The sequence below is a fragment of the Schistocerca cancellata genome, chromosome 2 (genome assembly GCF_023864275.1).
Source record: "Schistocerca cancellata isolate TAMUIC-IGC-003103 chromosome 2, iqSchCanc2.1, whole genome shotgun sequence".
Taxonomy (NCBI): Eukaryota; Metazoa; Arthropoda; class Insecta; order Orthoptera; family Acrididae; genus Schistocerca; species Schistocerca cancellata.
In genome coordinates this window covers 1,148,311,528-1,148,329,476 of record NC_064627.1, presented here as the reverse complement: position 1 = coordinate 1,148,329,476, position 17,949 = coordinate 1,148,311,528, and the positions used below count along the sequence as shown (strand labels likewise).

At 41.3% G+C, this 17,949-nt stretch overlaps 1 protein-coding gene across 1 annotated transcript in view; it reads left to right on the top strand.

Annotated features, from left to right (window-relative positions):
- LOC126163184 (ATP-binding cassette sub-family C member 4-like) overlaps positions 1-17,949 on the top strand; it is a 293,006-nt gene that overhangs the window by 235,375 nt on the left and 39,682 nt on the right. Inside the window, exons 18-19 of the mRNA XM_049920135.1 lie at positions 2,702-2,825; positions 11,611-11,781. Of these exons, the coding sequence (XP_049776092.1) occupies positions 2,702-2,825; positions 11,611-11,781 (295 nt within the window). The remainder of the gene's footprint in view (positions 1-2,701; positions 2,826-11,610; positions 11,782-17,949) is intronic.

Here is a 17,949-nt window from a genome sequence, read left to right as displayed (position 1 = left end):
GAGGGTGACTTTGAGGAAGAGGAGGTGGGTCTCGCTGTGACAGAGGATGGAACTGTCCCAGGCAGCATTCAATTTGGATAGTGTCTTGGGGAGTTGGATCATTAGGAGTAGGATTAGGATCATTTTTCTTCGTGGCAAAGTGATATTTCCAGCAGAGAGTGCGGGTGTAGGACAGTAAATCTTTGACGAGGGCTGTTTGGTTGAATCTGGGAGTGGGGCTGAAGGTGAGGCCTTTGGATAGGACAGAGGTTTCGGATTGGGAGAGAGGTTTGGAGGAAAGGTTAACTACTGAATTGGGGTGTTGTGGTTCCAGATTGTGTTGACTAGAATTTTGAGGTGTTGGGGTGAGTGAAGCTGGGAGTGGGAGATTGAGTAGATGGGAGAGACTGGGTCTGTGTGCAATGAGAGGAGGTTGAGGTTTGTTGGAAAGGTTGTTTAGGGTGAGTGAGTTGCCTTTCCGGAGGTGGGAAACCAGGAGATTGGATAGTTTTTTGTGGTGGAGGGTGGCATGCTGTTCTAATTTGCTGTTGGCCTGTAGGAGGATGCTGCTGCTCCGTGGCTACCCTATTCATGTTGAGGCCCATAGAAATTGGAATTCTTCCCATGGCGTAATATTCACCAGGTTGCTCAATGGTGTAACCGAAGCCGAAATCCAATCTTACCTCTCTGATCAGGGTATCATTGCCGTCTATCGTGTAATGAAAAAGGTAGATTCCTCCTTAGTGCCCACCCGCACTCTTTTTCTCACCTTTGATAGAGTGGTGCTTCTGTCCAAGATCAAAGAAGGCTATGAAATTATCACAGTCCGGCCGTACATTCTGAACCCGATCCTCTGCTACCAGTGTCATCGTTTCAACCACACTAGAATGACTTGTCAACACCCAGCTAAATGTGTAACTGTGGTAGGGAGGCGCATGAGGACAAATGTCTGCCTCCTTCTCCGTGTTGTATCAACTGCAGTGGCAGCCATGCCGCTTCCTCTCGGGATTTTCCTGTGTATCTTGGATGAGCAGGCTGTCCAAGAGATCTAGGTAAAGAAAAAAATGCCTTACCCAGTCGCTTTCAAGTTACTGGCTAGTTGCAAACCCTGTGTTCTCTCATGCACCTATAATTCTGTTCTTTCTTGTTACCCCTCACTCCATGAAGGACTTGGGCATGCAGACATGCGACCTCCATTCAGCTCTGAGGTTGTGAAGTCTCCCTGTGTCAATGTAGCATCAGCACCCCCCATCCAGCTGTGCAACAAGCCATCAGTCTCTCGCCTGAAGGGGCAAAGCCATCTGCTACACAGCCAGTAGGCCAGAAAGGACAGAGGGAGCACTCCCATGCAGACTTCCTCTGTCCCTCCAGCCGAACAACACCTGCGTCTTCCTCTAACTGGAAAGGCTTGAAGAAGTCCACCAAAGGCAAATGCTCTTCACATTCACCAACTCGAAGATCCTCTTTGATGGTGTCGCCAAGTGATAACTTAGCCCAGCCGGCCTCCGTGTCGCCTGTGCGCAGTGCCAACCATTTTTCAGCGGTGGACTCCACAGACCGACTGCACCAGCAAGGCAATGCTTCTGTGGGCCCCATGGAGCAGGATCCTTCTGCTTCTGTGCCCTGTAGTTGCAACTCTTCACTGGCTGTCACTCATCAGCCACCTAGGTGACACCACTACATCTCTTCCTCATCATGACTCTTCTCTAATGGAACATTTTCGGCCTTTGGTCCCACAAATAGGATTTATGGCTGTTTTTAGCATCACAGCGTCCCCTTGTACTCTGCCTTCAGGAAACAAAATTGCACCCTCACGACTGCTTTGAACTTTGACGTTTCTTACCGATTCATTTTGACCTTCCCACTGAGGTCGGCATTCCATCTCATGGTGGCATCATGCTGCTCCTATGGGATGATGATCGTAGTCAACCCATCTCCCTGACTACCCACCCACCTTCAAGCTGTTGCAGGTTGCCTTTTCCTTCCCCACATGACTTTTTCCCTCTGTACCATTTATGTCCCTCTGTCATTCAGTGTCACCAGGGTGGACTTCTGTCAGCATATTGGGCAGCTACCTCCCCCATTCTTGCTACTCGGTGACTTTAATGTGCATCATCCCCTCTGGGGTTCTTCCTGGACCTGTCAGAGAGGTGCCATCTTGGCTGACCTTCTTAACCAACTTAACCTCTTCTGCCTTAACACTGCAGCACCCACGTTCCTTTCCACCTGGTCATCACCACTTGGGAAATCTTGTTCTTCAAAGGTCGCCAGGCAGGAGTAAAGCTGCGTCAGCCTTAGTAAGCTGCCATTTGGGTGTGCGTGCGGATGGGGTAGGAGACAGTAAACGGATAGCACACGGGAAATGGTCGTTTGAGTAGGTGTCAGAAAGAACAGACCACTCAAGACAGTGGGCAAGCTGGGCAGTGTGGAAGGATAGGTCAAATGGGAATAGGTGTGCTCACAAAATTGCAGGAAAAACTTCAGTGATGGTAGTAGACACATACAGTAAAGAATGTCCACAAGGTAAATACAAACAAACTGATCAAACGTTAATTAATAAACAACTTCAACGTTTTATTTAGATGTGACAAAAGCAAAGAAACAGTTGGTACTTGTATAGATTTTTGTTCCTTTAAAAGTTATAGTATAAATATCTGAATTGTTTATGGCAGTTTATTACCATTGACGTGCATATTTTATGCAACTTTTTTCAAATTCACAGGATGTGCACACTTCGTCGTGGTACACTTTTCTGGCATGCAGTGCAGCATTTGCACTGTCATTGGACTTAATAAGCTTCACATTTGTTGCATCTGTTGTTCTGAGCTTCGTGATTATAGATACAGGTAATAAAACAATTGGTTGGTAATTGTGTTGTGGAAATGTAATGTCTTTTTGAACTTTTTTAAGGCACTCTTCTTCTCATTTCCATTTTCATCTCTTGTTAAAATTGTTCAGTTGTATCTTGGATGTACTGATTTTTGGGTCATAGGGACAAGCAATTTTATATAAATTACATAATGCAAATTGCTGTTCCAATTCACACTATATACAACATTGACACTAATCTATTTTCCTTCTGACTGTAATGTCTTTAAAAAATTCTGTTATATTAGCCTTTGGTTTTCTTTTAAGATTTCTCGAAATCAGTTTGATATTAATGGTCACAATTTTGATTAAATGTAGTGTAACTGTTACCACCTTATTTATATATTACAATACTGAGAGAAAAATGTTATGTTTATATACATAAATATGAACAAAAGAAATAAAAGTCTCTTGTTCTCAAAAATTTGAGGAACATGAGACCAAAAGAGTTGCTCATTGTGGCAAAATATTCTGTAGCACACAAGTATGACAACATAGACATAACACATAAATACTGTAGTATGAGACAAAGAATCAACAGTTAATATACTAGGAAAAGATACAGACATTCCTAAATGTCATTGATTTAAAGCACATGACAGCTTGAAAAATACTTATGCATTCAGTTATTGAATTTTTCAGCGCTGATATTATGGAGCAGATGAGTGGAATGGTTCGAGCTTGAAACTAAGTCTGATAGTACTATTTATATTCTGCCTAATTTTATATATCTTAATTTAAGTAGCTGCCACTTTTAACTAGGGACACCATTCAGTGCTTACTATTTTCACTATGAAGCTACAAAAGTCTCATAATTTGTATTAATGTAGTTCTACCTTATTGTGTATGTTTATCAAATATAAGCCTGATGCAGTCTGTTTGGTAAGAGTAGTAATTGAAGATTTGGTAATAAAGTGGTAATAATAATAATAAAATGAAATTAACAAAGGAATGTGACATGGATGGAAGAAATCTGACCAAAAGAAAAAAAAACTAATACCAATTATATATGATGTGTTCCACTCTAAGATCTCCAGTTTTCTTGTAGCAAAATTGTCAGAAAAAAATTTGAAACTTCTGTCATTTTTCAACATAACCACCCTGTAGCCATTCACACTTTTCACAGTGTCAGTGCCATGATACCTTGGCTGTTGCAAATGGTTCTCTAGGAATCTGTTTCTGACTACTGGAAAATCACCAACACAGTAGTATCTTGACCGGAGAATGTGTTACCATAGAGTGTCTCGTTTATCGGGGGGGGGGGGGGGGGGGGGATTGCTAGAAGTCAGGTCAGATGAGGAAGGATCTAGAGAAGACACTTCAAAGTTGTCTTTATGAAGAAACTCTTGCACAGCTTTTGCCTGATAAGTTGCTGCATCGTCCTGGTTGAAGAGCACACATCTGGCCTTTGCCAGCCATATTTTTTACAGTGCTGGAAGAACCCTGTTCTCAAAACATTTTGGTAGCTTGCTTGTGTCACCATAGTGCCCTTTGAAACACTAAGTAAGGATTATGCCATCACTGTCTCAAAACATGGCCACTGTAATTCGTTAGGCAGTGAGTGTGTGTTCTTCCTCTGTGCTGATTGGTACTTCATTTCAGGACTGGAGAACAGCATTCATGTCCCATCCGTTATCACAGTTGTTGAAAACTAAGTCTCATTCTTTCTGTCCACATCACCTGGCAAACTGCCACTCATGCAGCCTTGAGGTCAACTGCCAGTACTCGTGGCACCTACTTGAAGTACTTTCCATGTTTTCAGGCTGTCATGCAGAATTGTGCTTATAGATTCCATAAAAGTACTGATTATGCATGTGATATTTTGTGCATTCAATTGATAATCCTCCAAAACAACTGTCTCTGCATGTGTGAGTATGTTGTCAGACTGTCTGGTTCAAGGCTGAGATTGTTTTGATTTGTCATCACATGAAGTTTTGTCATCTTTGAACTGTCACACCCACAAATATACATTCTATACATTCAAGACACCATTACCCCCCCCTTGTATCACTCAATTGCTGACGAATTCAACAGGAACTCAAAACACATGTGGAGAAAATAAATGATTACTTACTATTCCTTTAGTAAAATATCACCATTTTGAGTATAAAAACTGCCCTTGTCATTGGATATGCTAGAGTTCTGCATGCCACTCTGTGCTGCTGTCTGTATACACGTGCACGCACCGTGATCAGTTATTTGTATCTGCTTCCAGTCTTTGGAGTGTTACTGGGAGACTTCAGAATTTAAACATGCCTCATACAATACAGCCAGTATAAGAATAACAACAACAAAAACACTAAAACTCACCTACTGGTTGCACATTTCATCCTGGCCCCTCTGTCATCAATGGGAGTCACCTGACTTCTTGCTGCTCCAGAATGTTTACACCGGTTGCCAACCCTTAGCTACTTAACAGTATTCTGCACCATAACAATAAGTAGCCATTGTGAAGATAGTGTTGATCCATGTGCGGTATTGTGCATAGTGATTGCTAACATTATTTACAAAAATGAGCTAAGAGGCTATACCTGGTTCTTCTAGTGACTCGCCTCAACTTTCAGGTTACATGTGTGATGCACTGACCCATTACATGTTTGTTTCTTGAAAAAGCTATGAGGTGGCTGCTCTGGGAGGAGGAAGCAGTGCCCGCCTCAGCGGCCAGTGTGCTATGAGCTGATCACAAGCTTCTGCTCCTAGCACTCTCCACTCAGGGGCCAAGTAAAAGTGTGCGATCAGTACACACTAACTAGAATATGCGAGAATATCTGACAAAAAATGTACCTCCACTAAATAAAATGAAGCAAAATCAGCTAACTAGCATCAGAAAAGTAGTGCAGATAATATCATAATGTTGTTCTAACATGAAAACAATGATGATAACTTCAGTGCACAGATACAGAATAATAAGTTGTTTCAGTCAATAAATAGTAACATAGTAAGATTTTTAAAAAGTTACACCCATTTTTTGTTGGTATAAAAGAGACTTTCAAAATAAAAATAATTTATCGAAGATTAGGGGGAGATTGTTGTGACAAGAGATATGTCAGTAGGGAGAGGGAGGGAGGGAGGGGAGAGTGCAGTGTTCAACTTCAAGGGCAATATTTAGGAGGATTTCGGATATATGTGGGATGCAGTCAAACAGTCAGATGGAACTTCATGTCACTGAGTAACTCAACACAATAGAACATTCAAGCAGTGTTGCCACACTAAAAGAGGGCACTGGAGTCAAGGTAAGAAAATGGGACACACACAAAAATGCTGAGAAGTTTTAGGAGGATAGTGTGGAGTTCAGATTGGCAATTAAAGACTTTCTATCGCATTATGGAGAAGAAATTTAGCAGAGACAACATACACACGCTCACGCAACGCAGCTCACACATATATGACCACTATCTCTGGCAGCTGGAGCTAGATTGTGAGCAGCAGGGTATTATGGGAGAGGCAACCAGGTAGGGGTGAGGAGGAGGCTGGGGCAGGGAGGGGGAGGGATAGCAGGTAGGGGTGGGGGACAGTGAAGTGCTGCTGGGAGCATGCAGGGGCGAGGTGGAGAGCAGGGGAGTTAGATGCAGTCGGGAGGTTAGATGGAGGGTGGGTTAGTGGAAAAGGAGAGAAGTAAAAAGTCAAAAGACTGGGTGTGTTGGTGGAATAGAGCACTGTGTAATGCTGGAATGGAAACAGGGAACGGGTTAGACGAGGAAGGACAATGGTTAATAGACAATGGCTAACAAAGAATGAGGCCAGGAGGGTTACGGGATCTTAGAATATGTTACAGGGAGAGTTCCCAGCTGTGCAATTCAGAAAAGCTGGTGTTAGTGTGAAGGATCCAGATGGCACAGGCTGTGAAGCATTCATTGAAATGAAGGACTCATTTCCATGATTGCTTCACAGCCTTTGCCGTTTGGATTGTTCCCACAAACACCAGCTTTTCTGAATTGAACAGGTGGGAACTCTCCCTGCAATATATCCTACATTCCCATAACCATTCTAGCCTCAACCTTCATTAGTCATTGTCATCGTTCCATCCAGCACAACACAGCACTCTATTCCACTAACACACCTAGTCTTTTTATTTTTTATTTTACTCCTTTTCCACTAACTCTCCTCCATGCCCCCCCCCCCCTCTCCCCCACTCTTCATCTAACCCCCTGATTGCACCTAGCTGCTCCACCTTGTCCCTACATGCTCCCAGCAGCATTTTACCATCCCCCACCCCTACCTGCTATCCCTCTCCCTCCCCACGTGGTTGCCTCTCCGATAATGCCCCACTGCTTGTGCAGTCTGCCTCCAGCTACCAGAGATTGTGGTCATGTGTGCATGAGTTGCATTTGTGTGAGCATGCGCATGTGTGTACGTTGTCTGTTCATGACAACGACCTTGTTGACCGAAAGATAACTTTCCGTCAGCCTTTTTGTTATGCCTTTCTGTGACTCAGCATCTCGGCTATGTGGTGACTAGCAAAGAGTCCAGTTTGATGGATATATGTACTGCACATAATCAAAATGCTGTCACTTCATATGTTTCCCTACCTCTCTGATCAGTTGCTACTAGTTGGACATGAAGGACTTACTATAAGAACCTGAACTATGGCGTTGCCACAAGGACCTGTTTTGGGACTATTCTGTTTGATATCCGCAATGCTCACCTAAGTAGGCTATTGCTGGAGGAGGTGAAGGTTTAGCAGTATGCAAACAATGTAAGTATTTACATGGAAAGTTCATCCCTAGGAAACTGTAACTGACAGCCACAATGCTCAAGCGCCAACAGTGACTCACAATAAATGGACTGGATGTATCCACAGATAAATCAAAAGTAGTATTGTTCTCGAGGCATAGAGCAAATATTCAGCCATGGCAACTATATACCTGTACCACATCCCTTCAAAGATGGTAGTCAAATACCAGGGGCTCTTCATCGTCTGTAAGCTAACCTAAAAGGCTCACATTACCAATGCATTCTTGCTTGATGCATATGAACAAACTTTCCACCCCTGCCAGCAGTATCTCTGTGCCAAACTGAGTCCAATATGAATCTTACAATCTGAAATCAGTCACCTCGAACTTAACCTTACAATAATTTGCTGGATACTTCTGGATCACTAGAACTCTTCATCCCTTAGGCTAAGCACATTTAGATATTCAGGAGATTTCAAGGAAAATCTTAAGAGCACCTAGACTAAATAGCTTTAGCATCCCATTCCCATTCAAATTGTGAACTTAATAACTGGTGTTCCTGTGACCATGTGGCTCACATTAATAACAAAACTTTGCTGCAGTTTGTAAGACAGTATTTTAAGGCAGTATTCATCTGTACTGATGCTCCAGAGCCAGGGACTCTGTTGGAATTACGTACTGCATACCATGTTTGAAGAAGTCTGGGCTATTCAAATTGCCAGCACAGGCAAATAGCATGGCCACAAAATTCGTTCCGATACTAGAAGCACTTCGTTTCTCCCCACCGATGACAGCATCTCTATATTTCCTGTTCAGTGATTCTTTATCTTCTCTAAGAGTACTTCAAAATTTTACCACCTGTTTGACTGAAATCCCCATTGTATACAGGCTTATCGATGAGTTGGAATCAATTCATGAAGAAGATCATTCTTTTAATTTCATTAAATCACACTGTGGGATAACTGGGTGAAGCTGTTGACCACAATCACTGCACACCTTTTTATGTGAGTACGACAAGCAACTAGCTGTCCACCAGAATGAATGGCCACCACAACCTAGCCATGTACAAAGATGACTAGCCAGTGGCACAACATGCAGCTGAGCACAACATGCTTGAATTCAATGGCTGCTGAACAATCTGGGCCATCTGTACCTGTCCCTCCAACCAGCTTTTCTCAACTATGCAGATGGGAGTTATCCTTGAAACATATCCTTCACTACTGTAACCCTCCTGGGCTCAATATCCATTAACTTACTATCGCCACACCCTCTACCCAACAGTTTCCCCTTCCTCCATCCTGTCTCCCTTCCCAATCCACCTCTCTGCATCACCTTCACCCATGCATCACACCCAACCATCTTCAGTACCTGTGTATCACATGCCTAGCTCGAGCGCGTATCACCTGTCTCTCCCACATTCCTAACCAGTAAACCTGATGCCTCCCTCAAAGCCGTTAACTTCTCCCCTCTCTCTACTATCCACCCCACATGATACAATCCCAACCTGACATTAGTCCATCTGTCAAAATGCAATCCTGGCAAAGGATATATTCCGAAAGATATAAAGTTTTCCTTTTCTTTCTCTTTTGCATGTGCCTAACAAGAACTCAACACTTCCGCTATTCAGGGACTGGTCTCCTTTACTTCCAATGTATTTACATTCAGCCAAAACTTTCCCTGCTGTGTTTACATATGATTTAGACTGTAAACTTTATAAACTTTTACATCTGGCTATTACTGTAATAATCTAACATGTTCTACAGTCTAGTGATACACTTACATTAAGAATCAGTGGCACTTGAAAATAAATAAATAATGACATGAATAACACATTAGTACTCGTAGATGTACTCACATGGTGTAATCAGAATCCTGAGCTGTTTAAGCAGATCTTTACAGGAAACTTGGATACTATTGTCATTTATTAATTCTAATAGCCCTTCTCTGTAGTTTGAAGACTGTGTCCACATTTTGTGTATGGGACCCCCGAAAAATGATCCCTAACTAAAGATGGAGTTCATGTAGGAATAGTATGTAACTATAAGGCATTGTCTGTTACACCCTGATGTCAGTGTCATCAGAGTCACGTGGCACAGGCTGCTTGCACCATGTTGTAATGTCACTCGGTCCCACAGTAAGACAGAGCCTCCAGGAGCTGCCTGACTTGGCTTCCACGCATGCACCTCTCCGGCCCTCTCTGGAAGATTCCAGACACTGCTATTGGCAGTCACCTTGTGATGACTATGACAGAGACAGCTATTGAAAGCTTGAGCATTTTATTCAAGATTATGTGGCTTGTAAACTGAGAAGATTTTACTGACTGATATCAGTACCCTAACAGAATAGCATGCTGATGACTTTTTTCCCTAGTGTATTTATGTGCATCCCACTACACAAAAATTTTGAGTTTGCTGTCTGTACAATATACTGTTTGTAATTTTCATCCAAATTTGACTTTACAGAATTATTTTCCCTCTTTCTGCAGAAATTCATGCTGTTTGTTTTCTTTATTTTCAGTGTGTTTTGTTGCATGAAGACCAGTTCTAAATGTTATTTAGGGTTTCATTTGCTTATTTATACTATAAGTTCTGGTGTTTTATTTGTGCTTATAATATTACTGTCATCAACAAAAATAATTTTCTACGTGGGTCTAACATTGTGTGTAAAGTTATTGGTATACATTAAAAACAATATTGGTCCTAAGTTGCTGCTCTAAGGCATTCCTGTATAAATATATTTTTGATTTGATGCAAGTTTCACTAAAAATTTTAATGTATTTGGAGCCTGTGCTACCTCTACCTTTTGTAGCCTCTTTTTTCTGATTTGATCAGAGCCACTGATTTGCAGTTCCTCCTGCTCCAACAATTTTAGTTTTTTAGCCAAATTCTACGTCAAGCATCATCAAAGTCCTTTGATAGATGTAAAAATACACCTCTGAAACATTCATCCTTGTGTAGTTCATCAAGTACCACTTTTGTAAACTACAATATGACTGATTATGTGTTTCTACTACTTGGAAAACAAACTGAGTTTCACTGAGAATGTTGTATTTGTTCAGGCAATTCATTGGTCTGCCTTTTGTAATGGATTCTATAATTTTAAAAGTGATTACAGCAGACAACTAGGCTTCTAGTTTTCTATCTTCTGCATCACATTTTTTTGGAAGTGACACAATCCTTACCTACTTCAGATACATGTCTGTTGTATCTGTCTGCAATATTCATTCCAAATTATTTTTATGGCAAATATATGACATTAACTTCTTACCTTTTGCCAAGCAGCTGTCTTACTATTACCAGAGGTTAGAAGTAAAATGCAGAAGTTTGCTTTACCTCTCTCTTCCTGCCCTTCTAGTTTTCAACAGAACAGTAGCAACAGAGAGGTAAAGTGAGTTTGCAATAAAAGCTTCATTTGAAACTTGCTGACAGATGAAAACTGTGTGAAGGGCCAGGGCTCAAACTTGTAACACTGCTTTTCTACTGCTGAGATGTACCATCACAAATTACAACTTGCCATCACTGCTTCAATTTTGCCAGTACCTCTCCCTACTTTCCAAGCTTCACAGAAGCTCTTCTAAATATTATGCTGAACTAACACTTCTGGGGGGGGGGGGGGGGGAAGAGGATCTGTATCAGTGCTGGAAGGTACAAAGTATAAAACTTTGTAGTTAGAAGTACTCAAATTCATTACTAAATAGTGTGTATAATAACTTACTACATTCCCCTCACCTCATGCTTCTCATGGGAACATTACAACCACAGAAGCTTAACTGTAATCCACAGTGTCTCATCTCTAATTCACACATCCCTGTTTTAATTAAGTGGAGTGGAGTAACTGTACTACTTAGCAGCTGGCCGATGATAAAGATACAAACCAAAAGTTTTGGAACCAGTAAATCTATTTCTGTTAAAAGACAAGTGGTTTTGCCAGAGAAATAACATGTTGTCCTGAGACCTAGCATTTTGTGATTTTTTTTAAATGTCTGTTTCTGTTTTCACCTGGTAACCAGAATTTTTACTTGTTAATATTTGACTTGTGTGATTTTGGTGACTGGTTTCTTAATGTAATTATTTTGTTTATTTAATTGCAGGTGTTCTAGGGGGATATGTTGGCCTTGCAATTGCACAATCTCTGATGTTGACAGGAATGCTACAGATAGCAATCAGAGAAACAACGGAAGTTGTCAGTCAGATGACATCAGTGGAAAGAATTCTACAATACAATGACATTGAGAGAGAACCACCTTTTGAGTCTGAAACAGGTATTTCGTCTAATATTGTTAACCATTATACATTCTGAATTTCCTATTGAAGTTCTGCAGATTTGCAGGTGCATAAGCAGCTTAAGTCAGTAGTGAACAAGTTCTCTTCATAGGAAGGGCAAACAGTATGACCACTGTAAAATTAACTGGGACAGAGTGTTTCTACACCTGCGTACATACTGCACGTACAGTGTACCACTACTAATCATTTCCTTTCCTGTTCCACTCGAAAAAAGGATGAGGGAAAACCGACAGTCTATAAGCTTCTCTAGAAGCCTAATTTCTCTCATCTTATCTTCATAGTCTTTACACAAGATGTATGTTGGCAACAGCAGAATCGATCTGCAGTTGGCCTCAAATGCTGTTTCACTAAATTTCTACAATAGTGACTTGCAAAAAGAGCTTCATCTTCTCTCCAGGGATTCCCACTCGAATTCACACAACACCTCCATAATACTAACAGAAACATACCTAGTAGCATACCTCTGAATTGCTTTGGTATCTTCCTTTAAGCCGACCTGGGCGGGATCCCAAACAGTTACCTGTACTCAGGAATGAGTCACACTAGCATTCCATATGCCATCTTCTTTACAGATGAGCTACACTTTCCCAAAATTCTCCCAATAAAACTGAGTCATGCAGTCACCTTATGTACTACCTCACATGCTCATTCCATTTCATATCGCTTTGCAATGTTATGCCTAGATATTTAATCGATGTGGCTGTGTCCAGCAGCATGCTACTAACGATATATTCAAACATTACAGGATTTTTTCCCCTACTCGTCTACAACACATTAACTTATATTTTTCCACATGTAGAGCAAGCTGTCATTCATCACAGCAACTAGAAATTCTCGCTACCTCATTTGATTCTTTCACTCATAGATAATGTAAACACTAACCTGGTGCAAGATAAGATGGTGACATGGTTGAAGCTGGACACCGTAGTATATACCTTACATTTGGTTCATTAGCTATTCTGTATATGTCTTTTAGATGGTTTTTGACACTTGTCTTGACAAGTTATAGCCTACGCACCCATCTCTGTTGCAGTAGCACACAAACAGTCAAAATATGGATGCATACAGAATAAAGTTTATATATTCACAGACAGTGTATGTGCAATACTTCCCTTCTTTGGGATAAATTGCAATATATAACATAAATAATTACCAACTTATTTTTGGCTGATAGCCAGTTGTTGGCAGACCATGCCACAGATAGGACAAACACTGAAGGAAAAGAAAAGATAAATAATTGTTATCATCATCAATTACAATATTAATTGCAAGAATATATTCATTTTATGTAATTTCTTTATTGGAAGCAAGTAAATAAAGATAGTGAGTGTTAATCAAAGACAAAGGTATTGTCAGGAGTGCCCCAGGGAAGTGTGATAGGACCGGTGTTGTTCACTATAAACGTAGATGATTTGGCAGACAGAGTGGGCAGCAGTATGCGGTTGTTTGCTGATGATGATGCTGCAGTGTACAGTAAGGTGTCAAAGTTGAGTGACTGTAGGAAGATACAAGACCTCTTAGACCAATTTCCCAGTTTGTGTGATGAGAGGCAGATAGCCCTAAATGTGGAAAAATATATATTAATGCAAATGAGTAAGAAGGATAAACCTATAATGTTCAGATACAGTATTACTAGTGTCTAGTTTGACACAGTCAAGTTGTTTAAATATCTGGGTGAACATTGCAGAGTGATGTGAGGTGGAATGAGCATGTGAAAACTGTGGTAGGGAAGGCAAATGGTTGACTTCAGTTTATTGGGAGAATTTTAGGAAAGAGTGGTTCACCTGTAAAGGAGATTGCATGTAGGATGTTGGTGCTACCTATTCTTGAGTACTGCTCAAGGTCCCGAGTTCGAGTCTGGGTCCGGCACAAGGTTTTAATCTGCCAGGAAGTTTCATATCAGCGCACACTCTGCTGCAGAGTGAAAGTCTCATTCTGGATACTGCTCAAGTGTTTGGGATCCATACCATGTCGGATAGAAGGAAGATATCAAAGCAATTCAGAGGAGGCCTGCTAGGTTTGTTACTGGTAGGTTCAAACAAAACGTAAGTGTTATGGAGATGCTTCAGGAACTCAAATGGGAATCTCTGGAGGGAAGGCAGCATTCTTTTTGGGAAACACTGTTAAGAAAATTTAGAGAACTGGCATTTAAAGCTGACTGCCAAACGATTCTGCTCCTGCCAACATACATTGCGCTTAAGGACCACGAAGATAAGATATGAGAAATTAGGGCTCATATGGAGGCATACAGACAGTCATTTTTCTCTCGCTATGTTCCCCAGAGCATACTGCATCCACTACCAGCTCTCCTTTGCCCCTCAGTACAGGTGTCAAGGAGCTGTTCCCCTGGAAGATGACAGCATGATGAAGAAGGTATCAGGATTCATCAGACAATGCAATGCTCTGCCACTACACCAACAACCAGTGCCGATGGTCACATGCCCATTTCAGTTGTAATTTCTGATGTCATGGCATTAACAGTGGAACATGCACGGGTCATTGGCTGCAGAGGTCCATCATTAGGAGTCTATTCAGACACACTTTACTCTGCCCAGCATTCCCCCACAGTTTATCTCCTGACCTGTTTTACCAGTTTGCCCAGCCTATGATGTCCAATGTCTGTCATGAAGGGTGGCCGCCCAACCCCATGACATCTGGACTTGGTTTCACCTTGGTTTTGCCATGTGTTGGAGATTCTCACCACAGTGCTTCTTGAACACTCAAAAAGTCATGCAGTATCAAAAATGCTCTTGGTGATCCTATGGGCTATCACAATCTGTCCGCGGTCAAACTCTGATAGATCACAAGCCTTCCCGTTTTAGTCATGGACAGCACTCTCACTGACGCTACAAGCACTGTGTGAGTGTCTGACAAGCAGTCATTCCTGCTATCTTGAGGACGGGTTTATAATGATAGTGGTCATAATGTTCTGGCTGGGCAGTGTGTGTATTCTGTTGGCCATTAAAGTTGCAACACCCTAAAGATGGTATGCAATGGAGGTGAAATTGGCATGAAATTTACTGTGTACTTGGATATCTAAATGATGCATCTTTTGACATAACTTAACAAAATAGATAGGGGTAGCACGATCTACGTGCTGTATATAGAAAAGATTCTCCAGCATGTTTCTCATTCATACTACATTTGAATATTAGTTTGTTTGTGAGAAGATCACGTTACGCCACTAATAAGAAGAATAAATATCTGTCTGCATGTGTTGGAATTTGACAGCAGCACAGTCATGCCCCATCAAGACTGTATTTTATAAATTGTTGATATTGCTGCTCATGTTGGTCAACATCCCATTGGTGTCACATGAATATGGAATTAATGGATCCCAGAGAGCCATACTCAACACCATTGAGGATCTCAACAGCCCCATATGACTTGCACTTCAGAGGAGACGTTGTTCGCCTGTCTCTGTAGTATCGTACAGCCACATCACTTACCTTGAGTCACGAATTGGGCTTGTTTGCAGCAAGACAAGTACCCACACTGATAGTGTGGTAACATCTGGGGTACCACGGATTGCGAGCACTGTGACCATTGTTGTGGCTTTCCCTTGACTTGGTAGCACAGAGAGGTGTGCTAACAGTGAGGCACCCAACAACAACAGTGGACACAGGAGTGTCACAGTGTTGTCTATTAAAATATTGACTACCCACACATAGTGACGGATGTTTCACCAACAGGCCAGGCCATGGCATCAGATGTGAGGCTTTGCTATGGCCACTGGTGGGCACACGGCATGAGGGTCTGTCAGACTGCATTTGCCATGTTCATACAGGCCTGGTGTGATAATATGGCATACTATTGGTTACACAACATGATAACCTCTGGTTTGAATAGCCAGTAATTTAAAGTGCAGGTGTTACATTTATGAAGTGTTTAGGCCAGTAGCTGTACCCTATCATCAGTGTTTCTGCTACATAATATTTCAACAAGATCACACAAGACCTTACGTTGCCCATGCTCTTGTGACGTACCTCGATACAGAGGGTGTTTGCCTATTGCCCTGGCTAATGCGTTCTCCTGATCTCTGACCCAATGACACTGGCAAAGGACAGATTTGAAAGAGATAAGAACCTTTCTATTTGGTAGAGTATCAAGGTCTAAAATCTAGTCTATCTGTTGGCTGCCCTGCAGAACTATCAGTGTGCTGCTACCTGGAGAATAGTCAGTAGACTTCAAAGAAAAGAGAGAAAAAAAAAGCACCCCCTTACACACACACACACACACACACACACACACACACACACACACACACAGAGAGAGAGAGAGAGAGAGAGAGAGAGAGAGAGAGAGAGGTTTACTGTAGCTCATCAAAGGGTAACTCTGAAAGCTAGCAAGTTTTCTTTTTTGTGTGTGTTCCTATCAACGATTCAATGCTTATGCTTTTCAGTGAGTGGTCCATTTTAATCCAAAAGTCATAATGTTGTGTTGAACCTTTAGCATTTCTACCTAAAGCATGAATTGTTCTCTGCATCTTGTTGGCTTGAATCTTTGAGGTATTTGTCTGTGATGTTTTCACACTGCTGTAGTCTTGAAGGTAGTTGGAGGAGGATTGAAGAGATTGGTAACCTGTTAAGCCCATGGCTTTAACTCATGAACTGTTAATATCTTAAATGACACATTTGTGTTGCTAAGGATTTTGATTCAATTTTTCTTCATTCATTTTTGCCTTTATTTGGGTATGATTAGAAGATGGTGCAGATGTAGAAAAGATGATTGTTGCATTTGTTTCATTTATCTGTAAAACAGCAGAGGCAGTTATATGAACCGCATGGAACATCAGAATATGACTTAGTGACAAAACCATTAAAATATTGCTTGTCAATTAGATTAAAGGAATGTCTGATATAGGAAGCATATACTGTTGTTATCTGCACTTTTTTGTGCCATGTCAATCATACACTAATGCTGATGACTGGACATACTCACATACATGGATGAGGTTCTAGATTTCATGCAGCATAGATGCCCACTCTAATGGTTGTAAGGGCAGCAGTGTCGAACTGTATAGTTTCCATTGCACAGATAGGAGGAAATGTGACACCAGAAGAGTCAACATGAACTGTTGCAAACCAGTTACTAACAGTATGACTACAAGCATGCATAACTCAAGATCATATTCCACTCACAATAAAGCACTATTACCGAGTGTTGTCATCAGATTTGATGGCGCAATATTGGCGAATACTGACAGCCATGGTACTGATTTGTATTTAATAGTTCCTGTCACAATCCTCATTGCATCATTTAGATATATATCTATTATTTTACTGATACAACTACTTCTGCTTCAAACAAGAGAACGGTATTCGGCACCATGATACAGAAGTGCTTGTGCTGTAGTTCTCAAGGTCTTTGCATTAGATCCCCAGCTAGCACCAGCCAGTTACCTTAAAAAAATTAGCTTTTGTCCTGTTTCCTAAATGTCAGGGATCTGTTGACAGTCACACCAAAATATTTGGGGTGTCAACTATGTTTTAATATTTCATTGCAGAAGAATACATTCTGTTGGTTGGGTGGAATGAGCTAACTTCTGTTTTATTAGAGGTCAGACAGAGTCTCCATTTTTTGTGATACTGGTCAAGCTTTCCTAAGTTGTTACTGAGTGCTTGTTCACAATCTTTGAATGTGTTGCTTTGAGTTGGGCATAACTAAACTTTTCAGAGTCAGTGGTGCTATGTCAGTGGTGTAGATGTTAAATAAAAGTGGGCCCAAAACTGAGTTATGTGGGTGACTATTCTTCACAGTGTAGAATTTACTTGTAGGTTCTCCAATGTTAATTTTAAAAGAGCAGTTTTAAGCCTGTTTTCCATTAGTGCTATGATCTTTGAACTTGGAATGGTTTGACTTCATTTATGCATTGAAACATCATCCACATGGTGTGATGCTGCTGTGAGGTCAATAAATACCTTTGATGTTGTCTTTGTCTTTCGGAAGCCCACTTCTATAAAGGACATCAGGGTGAGAACCTGTTGCAGTATCTTCAGTCTGGATGAAATCCTGCTTGACATGGGGTGTGGAGTGGGTAGGAGGTGTTACAACTCAAATTGTTGGAAGTATTCTGTTATACAGAAGTCCTTGCAGCATCTTGTAACACACTTAGTACCACAAATGGACAATAGTTTGCTTGATCT